The sequence below is a fragment of the Gossypium hirsutum genome, chromosome D01, assembly GCF_007990345.1.
Source record: "Gossypium hirsutum isolate 1008001.06 chromosome D01, Gossypium_hirsutum_v2.1, whole genome shotgun sequence".
Classification (NCBI taxonomy): Eukaryota; Viridiplantae; Streptophyta; class Magnoliopsida; order Malvales; family Malvaceae; genus Gossypium; species Gossypium hirsutum.
In genome coordinates, this window is record NC_053437.1 from 3,842,331 (window position 1) to 3,852,494 (window position 10,164).

General features: G+C 26.6%; 1 protein-coding gene across 16 annotated transcripts; it reads right to left on the bottom strand.

Annotated features, from left to right (window-relative positions):
* Positions 1–4,627: 4,627 nt before the first annotated feature.
* Positions 4,628–7,034, bottom strand: LOC107936922 (transcription factor bHLH114). Of its 16 annotated transcripts, none has more exons than XR_001694521.2 (6): positions 6,737–7,028; positions 6,455–6,568; positions 5,719–5,784; positions 5,320–5,374; positions 4,995–5,221; positions 4,628–4,886 (listed from the first exon to the last, which is right to left on the bottom strand). XR_001694521.2 is itself a non-coding variant. In XM_016869707.2 (6 exons), the coding sequence occupies exons 2-5, from the start codon at positions 6,542–6,544 to the stop codon at positions 5,151–5,153; spliced, it is 282 nt and encodes a 93-aa protein (XP_016725196.1). In that variant the 5' UTR covers positions 6,545–6,568; positions 6,737–7,028; the 3' UTR covers positions 4,628–5,001; positions 5,149–5,150. The 16 variants fall into 16 exon arrangements, 3 of the variants coding, with proteins under 3 accessions (XP_016725196.1, XP_016725194.1, XP_040942742.1); XR_005909178.1 differs by having other exon boundaries at positions 4,995–5,053; positions 5,149–5,480; positions 6,737–7,027; XR_001694529.2 differs by having other exon boundaries at positions 4,995–5,001; positions 5,320–5,480; positions 6,737–7,026.
* Positions 7,035–10,164: the final 3,130 nt, after the last annotated feature.

Here is a 10,164-nt window from a genome sequence, read left to right on the forward strand (position 1 = left end):
TTAAATGATAAAAGATAATATGGGAAGAAAACATTTGATTTCTAATTAATTATATATATATATATAAATATGTAGGTATTAATAGACACTTCAGTTTCAATCTTTAGTATTACTTTTATCTTTGATAAAATGCCATTTATTGAAAGATTAATAGCTTTCAAATAATTATTTATTAAGTTATTGGTGATGTATCTTAATATTGTTCATAATAATATATAAACCTGTCAGTTAATTAAATATAAACTATCATTATTATTATTTCTTTCAACTATTGTATTTTACTAGAATTAGCCTTTAAAGGACGCCAATAACTTTTTGAACTAATGATAAAAGTAGTATGTATAAAAGTTTGAGTTTAATTCTAAACAACCTTATCCCATAGATATGCATGAAGATAGTTAAAAAGTACAAGTAGTTTTTTAAATTTAAATTTTAATTTTAAGATAATAACTATTCACTTTGTGTTTAGAGTACATAATTTTTACACAAATGTGGTAGAGTTTTTAGTTTAAGATAATATTTTATATAACTTTTTTTACTTTTTACTTTTTTTTCCAACTGAATTAATTTTCAGTTAACTCAATTAAAATTATAGAAATGAATAATTTTATGATACTATAACTAATTTATATATTTTAGAATGGATTTTAAAGTAGGCATATATTTCCCATCATACAAGAAAATAATATTATTTTGTAATTCATCACGCAAAGAAGTAACATATATTCTTTTTAAAGACAAAGGGCATATTTTTATTTTGGGTAGGACACAACGTTAAGAAATGTATCTTTTTCCTTTTGCTTTTCTGGAATGATTCTATTAATTGTTTGATAATATATCTACTTGATTAATTAGCATAAAACTTTTTGTTTAATATGGCAAGGTTCATTGGGATTTAACTTAAGTTTTTTTTTTGCTTCATTTTGCTCCAAATTCTCATATATCATGCCAGAGGCACTTTTGAGGGGATTGGCATGGCCCCGGCCCCTCTTAAAATAAAAAAATTATCATTTAGGCTCTCTATATTTTTTTAAAATTTTAAATTAGTAAAGGTAAAATTACACTTTGGCACTCTAAAATTATAAAAATTCAATTTAATCCTTTAAAAATTATAAAGATATAGACTATAAAAAATTAAAATTTCATTCAGCTCCCTAAAAAATTGTTCTGGCTTCACCCTTGTATCATGTTAACTTATTATTAGACTATAATAATAAATTTTCCTCTTCCCCCAACCAAAGTCGTGCGATTGTTGTTCTCACACTCAAAATTCTAAGTCATAATAACCACACTGGGGAGGGTGGTTTTTTAATGTGGAAAACTGATATTCAAATTCTCCCAGAAAGTAGAGCCGCGCAGTCTTCGTTAATAAGATGCCTAGCAAAACAAACAGCAGGAAACAGAATTACAAATAAAGCAAAAGCGGGGAACAATGTCAGTTTTGCTTTTAATTTTGGCCTTTGGGTAGGGAAGATGAATAATAATGGGAGTTAACAATTAAGTTTCTAACTAAATCAGGGAAATATATAAGAAAGCTTCAGTGGGAGAAGAAGCATTAATGGGGACACAAGACTTTGACTACTCTTCAGTTTTAGTTGGGATGAATATTTTATTTTTATTACATATTTTACACCTTTTATTCTCTCTTATTTTCTTTTCTGGGAAACACCTCAATCAAAGTACATTTAGTTCCAAGAAGAGAGCCATGGTTATCTCACCAGGAGGACCAAGGGGCCAAGACTTTAAAAAATAAATAAATTCCTTAAGTATAAAGAAATTAGATTTTCAATTTAGAATATATAAAATACATGTAAATAAGATCTTACAATTATTTAAGTTTATTTATTATCAAATTAATATTTAAATATTAGATATGATAGTCATTTAACCTTATTTTTTATCAAAATAATATTTGATATTACTTTGTATTAGTCTATTAAATTAAATTAAAAATATTACTAAATATTGTTGTTACCGAATGAATATTTAGATACTACTTAATATTAATTTATCAAATTAAAATTAAAAATATTACTAAATTTATCATAAAATTTTATAATTATATAAAGAAATCAAACTAAAAAAAAATTATCAAATTAAATTAAATTTAAAATTATTACTTGGTATATTGTTAGTGAAAAGGAAAAAAATTCAGAAGCAGAGTTAAAATAATTACATGTGTCCATTTATTTAATTTTAGATTTTTTAGAATAAAATTTCATAAATAAATAAAAAAATGATAGAAGAGAGAGAATCTAAGCCACACGCATTTAAGCGCTCAACCAAAATTTTATTTTAATACATGTAATTTATTATTTTCATCATTGCACATATTAATATTGTTGTACGTTAGTTAAAATAATGTCACAAATTAACTCGACACAAGATTATATCACAATGAACAATTATAGGAAGATTGGAAGCATGTTTTGTCAGCAGTGGATGCATAAACCTTTTTATGGAGTATGTAAGTTGAGTTCTCCCAACTACAATGATTGACCAAAACAATGCGAGTTCGTCAGAGTCTTTTTTAAAGAAAAATAAAAGTATTATGAGACGTTGATAGCTAATTAAGAGATAAACCCCAAGTCAATGCAAGTCAATTCTTCTTAAAAAAATAAAAACAATTAAGGCTCTGGTTTTGACCCACTACGCCTCCTTTTGCATCAATTCATAAGAGATTTTGTTGGCAAGGAGCTTGAGAATCCTATAAAGGTATCACTTCAATGATACAAAACTACATAAATTTTAGTTGTCTTTGAGATATTTTCATAAAAGCATGTGCAAAATCTTTTAGATTTTAAACAATATTATTTATTTTAAATCTAGCAATGTATTTTTTAAACATTTATTTGAAAAGAACCAAATGAAAACTATTATATAATTTTATAAAATTGACAACATATCCAACATTTAAAGCACAAAAAAACTAGATATGTCAACAACAAAATAATAATGCCAACATTCTCAAATACAGCAACAAAATTATTCTAAAAACAAAATATAAGACATCACACCTAGAGTGTAGAAATACTTGGATTTTAATCATTATAACAACGAAAAAGAAAACAAAACATCCAACTTCCTCATCATAATGGATTCTCCTCTCACTCACCAATAGCCTTTGCAATGCAATAACATAAGAAGAGGCTATTGTGATAGCAACTCTTATAAATATTCAAAAATTAACTTTTAGATGCATCATGTCTTAATCTAAGACAGAATTTATCCAAACATATGAAAAATCTAATCAACTCAACTCAATTCAATTCAACCCAACCTCAATCTATCTATGTAGTTTACTTTTAATTTATATATAATTTCAATTATGATTTAAATTTAAATATTTTTTTAACAAAAATTTTAAATACTTAATATTGAACAAAAAATAGTATTAATGAAAATTTACAATTATGAACAATAACTTAACATAAAAATCTTTTGTTTTAGGAATAAAACTTCATAAATAAAAAAGACAACTTTTTTCTTTTTTAAATTTTAAAAGGGACAAATATCAAAACTATACATAAATTATGGTTTAATATGTAACTGTATACATGAACTTTGATTTTATGTAATTTTATATATGAAATATTGATTTGATCCAATTTTTATAAATTACTAACACAATTATTGTTATAACATCATTTTATATTTATATATTGCATATATAAATAATTATATTTATCCAATATAAAAATAAATTGATGTATTTATTTCTTTAAATGTCTATGATTAAATCAAAATGAAAGTTTCAAATATACATTTGAATTACAATTAGAGCTTCATGTGTATAATTGGACCAAATTGAAGTTCATGTATACAATTATACATCAAATCAAAATTCATGTATAATTTTGATATTTATCTCTTTCTAAAATATATAGAAACATTGGCAAACAAATTTCAACTGTTAAATCTTTTCATTTTATGGTCTCTCCTTGATTTGTTTATTTATTTGAACTTAGGAAGAAGGTTTGAAGTTATTTCTCTCAACAAATGAATACATCCATACTATGTTTAGGAGTTTAATTGAGATGGTGCTATTGTCACTTATCAATTAAGTCTCAATTCAGTTATAAAATTAATAAAAAAGTTCATTGTTTTTCAAAATGAAAAAGAATATTTTTGAGATATTTTTATCTTTTATATGAACTTTATAAAAATACATCCATTCAATAAAATTTAAACTCAAATATCATAATTTACCTTTTATCACACTACACCAAAACAGGCTTTTAGCGGCGCTTTTCCCACAAACGCCGCTAAAGACCATGGCTTTTAGCGGCGCTTTTCCCACGCAGTTATAGAATAACCTTTAGCGACGCTGTTCAAACAAACGCCGCTAAAAATATATCTTTTAAAAGAATAATTTTTTTTCAAATAATATTTATTTCTATAATAAATATTATATTATGTTTTAAGAATAAATAAAAAATATTATTTAAATTAAATTTTCTACAAAAATTTTAACTTTCAAACTAAATATAAATATAAAAATTAATGAATTTAAAATTTAGAATTTAAAATGATAAATTAATAACACAAATAAAATCCAAAAGTTAGAACACTTAAGTAAAAATAAAAATTTAGAATCAAAACTAAAATAAATAATACATATGCAAGGTAATAAAATATACAATGAATTTTCTTAATCAAGTAAATCTTGGTTACAGAACTAACACAGTATACAGTAAGTTTCGTCTTTCACATTTTACAAAAAAAATAATAGCATGTTTGTTTGCATGCTACCATGATCAAAACACAAAAATGAAGTTCTCCACCTGATACAAATTTCTCCTACGAATGTGTAGAATCAGATCTCTAGATTCTTGGAGTTCTTCATCTGGTGTTGTCTCGATGGTTTTGATTATTGTATCATCTAGCTGGATTCAAAAAAAGAATAGAATGCAAAGCATGTTATACATTTGGACTCCAAATTTTTAGCAACTCAAAAGAATGCTAAGCATGTTGTCCATCCTTCCAGTACTCACAAGGATCCTGAATAAAAATGAAATCAGACCTCACCACTTCAGATAAGAAGCCTACACAACTAATTACACAAAAGAAAAAGATGAGAAAAAATAACAATGTAAAAAAGACATTTGAATGAGATAATATAGAACCCAGAGTTAACTCTGTGAATACCTTCACTTTGAGTGGGTGTACACAGTTCGATAAAGATCAGCAAAAATAGCAAATAACTTGTGGATACTAAGATCTAGCAAGAGCACCCATTACCATTATTAAGGAGGAGTAAAAAAACACTAAAAGAACTAAACATGTATTTTGCAAGTAAATGAAATAGATGATACTAACAGTCTTTAGCACGATAGCAGATCTCATCACCCAAACTCGCATAGTCTTCATGAACCTGCAGGTGGTGTAGCATGTATATTAAGTTTCGCTTACTTATCCACACCAATTCCATTCTGACCGTTTGCAACAATATCATATAAGAATTGCTTCTCCTTTGCACTCTTCAAAGTAAGCACAAAATAGTGTATGTGTTAGATAAAGCAAAGAAACAAAGAATGTCTGTACTTCATACTGGAGCAAAATATAAAAAATCCAGTGATCAACATGTGCCTACACTTAAAATATAAAAAATCCAGTGATCAACCGAAATTAAACTATTCATCAAAATGATTGCAATTAACTGAGTTAAAACATGATTTTTTTTTTTCTTTTCTAGCAAATATCTAAAGTCTTTTATACCTTCCCAAATGGTGAAACAAGCTGGTGAAGTGCTTGAATTCTGTCTCCTAATTTTTCTTTCCTCACCTGCCATATAACATATATATATGTATATATATACAAGTTAGAAAAAAAGAAAAAGTAGGTGATTAATTTACTATTTTACTTTCACTTAAACTATATTCTCTTTTTCATACATTAATAGAATATGATAGTTACAGCAAAAAAAAAAAAAAGAATCATCCCTCTAGAAATCGACAACCAAACAAGGACAACAGTTTTTACCACCCCACATGTATTTTGTGTATGTGTATATACACATATATATGCTTGTAAGTGTGCGTGTGCGTGCAATCTGTATTGAGATAAAAAAAACATATATTTAATTATATAAAAATTATGGTAAAAGTATCATGGAGTTGGATTACATTTTGCCCTTTTACTCAAATGGTTTAATTTAATCACTCATTCAACAGCTATTACCTAAAATGCTACCACTTTTGAGGTATAAAATCAGTGGAAGTCTAAATCAACAAAGTCCTAAGCCAATCAAAACAAAGTCACCATGAAATGAAAAGAACAATCTGTTCTTATCCTTTCGAAACAGTGACCAAATACAATGAATTCAAAAGGTTGTTCTTTTCATATCTGCTTATCAACCAAATACGCAATGAGAAAAAAAAAATCATGATCCGCCAGCAGAAAAGCTTGAAATTTGAATGGATCAAATGAAACATAAATCTAATGTAAAACACACCTGGAGAAAGCTTAAAAGAAGAGCTTTGATGAGATTTTCTGGTGTGAGCTCTGGCTGACGCTGCTGATATCTTCCTTCTAACTTCCCCATTATCGTCCCTCAAAACCCAATAATCTGTAAAATGAAGACTCCCCCAAATTACTTCAGATGTCTCTCTTAAATTCTATTTAAAAAAATTAAAAATCTATAAAAAAATAAATTACTATAAAAAAAAAGATAAGTGTGAATTAAAAATATAATCCCAAATACTGATTCAATTGCAGACTGGGATTTATTTCTTACCTCAAAGGTACAGCAATGGTTGTAACCTCTGTAACCTGTTTGTGAAACCTCTGTAACCTGTTTTACTAGTAAAGCCGATAATAATCCAGAAACTGGTTGTAACCTCCTTGTATTTGCCTGGGAAACCAGTAAATCTTCTCATTATCAGCATATGTTGATTTTTTTTATAATGTCGCAGGGAGGGAGGGAGGGACAGAAAGCAAGAGAGACGGCGTGTTTGCAAAGTTAAGAGTTTTAGGGGGGAAAATTAGGGGTTTCACGGGGGAAATTTGGGGATAAAATGGGGGGAGAATTTTTAAAAGTGAAATTAGGGCTTTTAGGGGAAATTTTGGAATAAAATGGGGCCTGAAATTATTTTTGCGGCGTTTTTATAAAAAAAAACGCAGGTAATGCACTTTTTGTGGCGTTTTTTTGAAAACGTTACTAAAAAATTTAAATTCTTCTATTGAAATGGCATCGTTTTGAGAAATATTAATACATAGTAACGGCGTTTTTTGCTGAAAATGCCGCTAAAGCTCTCATATTTTTATATTCAATTATTGTATCTTTCATATAAATTATACATAAAATAATTATTAAATTTTTAAGTAATATTTAAAAGAATTAAATAATATTATAAATTTTAGTTTTTTTATTTCATTTTTATTTTTGTATTTTTTTCTTATAATTTGGTCCTATCCAAATTAAATAATTACCTATATATCCATATCAAATATATCAAATGGTTTAAATTAAATATTTTTAAATATAAAAGCATTAATTAATTGTATAAAATTTTATCATTTAACAAATCTCAAATAAACCTTAAACCCTAAATTAACCATTCAATATACAGAAAGTCTATCTATTATATATCTCTTAAATAATATAAACTATACCCATAATTTCAATATATTAAATTTATTATTATCTCTTTTACAATTATATAAGAATATATTTAATATATAAATTAAAAAACTAATTAATCTAAACCCTAAACATTAACCCGACCCTTGAAACCCTGGATCCCTAACTCCTAACCCCTAAACCTTAAATCCCAACCTTTAAATCATAATCCCTAAATCTATATATAATCCCCAAACCTTAAAATAGTAACTCCTAAATTGACTTTAAATATTAAATTAATCATATACCGTAAACCATAAACCCTAAACTATAATGATAATTAATTAAATCTTTTAAAATTAATACTATCTTATATTTTTCAATTATATATGAAATTATTTAATATATAAATTAAAAAACATCTTTAAAATATAAATTAAAATGCTTTTTTTGGATGATTTAATGAATATGGTAGGATTAACTCTAAACCCCTAACCTCTAAATCCTAAACCCGACCCTAAACCTTAAACCCCAACCCTTAAACCGTAAACCATAAAAAATAATCCTTAAACTATAATGATAATTAATTCAATATTTTAAAATTAATACTATCTCTTTTACGATTATATAAGATATTTTTAATATATAAATATCAAACACGTCACAGACACTTAAAACTTTGAGATAGTTATACTATTTTTTATTTCACTTATAGGAACCTCATATACTCAAGCACTGCAAGTCTTTTGTGAATTAACCAATGCTTATGAAGATCTACTACTTCCTGTTATCAATGCCAACTGGAATCACAAATATTAACAAGAATCAGACATAGATAGCAAAATTAATCAAGCACTTTCAAGGGACATCAGGGACATCATTCTAGCAGTTCTTTAAAGAAATGGATTTCAATTCAAAATTCAGTAGTTCTGTAACTAGCCTAGCAGACAGATGGAAAAATAATATTTATTTTAAAGATCAGTCTACCTCTTAACTGGAATAACTTTTTGTAAACTTTAACCTTTTCAACTTTTTTATTAATATATTTCTTCTAATACTTGTTAGAGATAATCACAGTCAAGAGATTCAACCATTAAGATTCAATGGATGGTTAATATAAGACCAAACAAAGACAATGCATCTAATTTAATAAGCTAAGCAGTGCTCATGAACAAAGCAAAACAGTGTATAATAAATTATTTAATATGTAAATTAAAAAACACTCAGTAATGTACCCGAAAAACTTAAAAATTATTTTAAATAATAGTATTTTAAATAATGTACCCAAAAAACTTAAAAATATTTTTTGCGGCCCTTTTAAAAAAACGCCGCTAAAAATAGAGCATTAGCGGTGCTTTTTCAAAAACGCCGCTAAAGACCCGAGCATTAGCGGTGATTTTCAAAAAACGCCGCTAACGCCCCGAAAAATCAAAAAAGACATCGTTGTGCTTGGGTTTTTTGCGGCGCTTTCTGAAAAACGCCGCTAATGCTAATTTTTAGCGTCGTTTACCAAAAAACGCCGCTAATGCTTGATTTTTAGCGGCGTTTTTTATCCAAACGCCACTAAAAATGCCGCTAAAAGCCTGTTTTAGTGTAGTGTCATTAATCTATACCAACTTGAGTGAGGAGGACCAAGACAATGCAAGTCTCAAGTCTTCTTTGAAACACAGAAATATTTAAGTGGTTAAGAGCGACAAGCCTTATTGGTCCTTGTTGGTTATGTAAGTCAATTGTAGAGAACGGTTGTTGGATATTTCTAAGAAGTAAGTTAATAGTTAGAACGGTCAAGGAAGGCACATTCCATCCCAATCCAAGCATCATGCTAGATAAGACTACTTAAATATTTTTAATTGTCCTTTTAATATATTTATAAGTGTTTTCGTCTATTTTACATGAATTTAAAATATTGCAAATTAAATTTTATTTAATTAAATTTAAACTAAAAACTAAATTATAATTTTAAATTTAAATTTAATTATCCAAAACAATTGACTTAAATTAATTCAAAAACTTGAATTTAGAATTACATTAATAGATTTCAAATTCGTTTCATTTTAAATGAAGTCAATTTAGTATTAAGATGACAATAGATCGGGTCAAGCTGAAACAAGATCCAATTCTAAAAAAAAAAAATTTAAGTATTTAGTCTGTTATCGACCCAACCCTCAAAAGCTAGATTTTTTTCTTATTAAAAAATAAAAAATATTAAAAATATTTTAATTAATATTTCATAATTAAATTTAAATTTTAAAAATATTTTTTTACTATTTAAATTAAATTTAAACCAAATCGATCTAAACACAAAAATACTTATCCAAGCCTAACTCAAATCGGATTATACGGGATCATAAGTGTAGTTTAGCAGAGTTTGTTGAAAGTGTGTGTAAAGTTGAATGATTAGATAGGGATTTGGAATTCATTTATGAAAATGAAATTGAAGGTAGGTTTAATTTTTTAACTAATAGAAGATGTGATTGAAGCCCGTTCTTTTAGGAATTTTGGGCTCTCCCGCTTCATCACCCATTCATTTATTTTAATTCTTGGCAGTGTGCGGCCCACTAAATTTATTTTAATTCTACATACCTTCGATATTGTTATTTTAG

Excerpts from the sequence above, each read along its gene's own strand:
- LOC107936922 (XM_016869707.2), bottom strand. The coding sequence starts at position 6,544 with ATGGGGAAGTTAGAAGGAAGATATCAGCAGCGTCAGCCAGAGCTCACA. Across the intron at positions 5,375-5,718 it reads TTGTTTCACCATTTGGGAAG|GTTCATGAAGACTATGCGAG; the intron begins GTATAAAAGACT and ends CACCACCTGCAG. Across the intron at positions 5,222-5,319 it reads CTGCTATCGTGCTAAAGACT|ATCTTAGTATCCACAAGTTA; the intron begins GTTAGTATCATC and ends TGCTCTTGCTAG.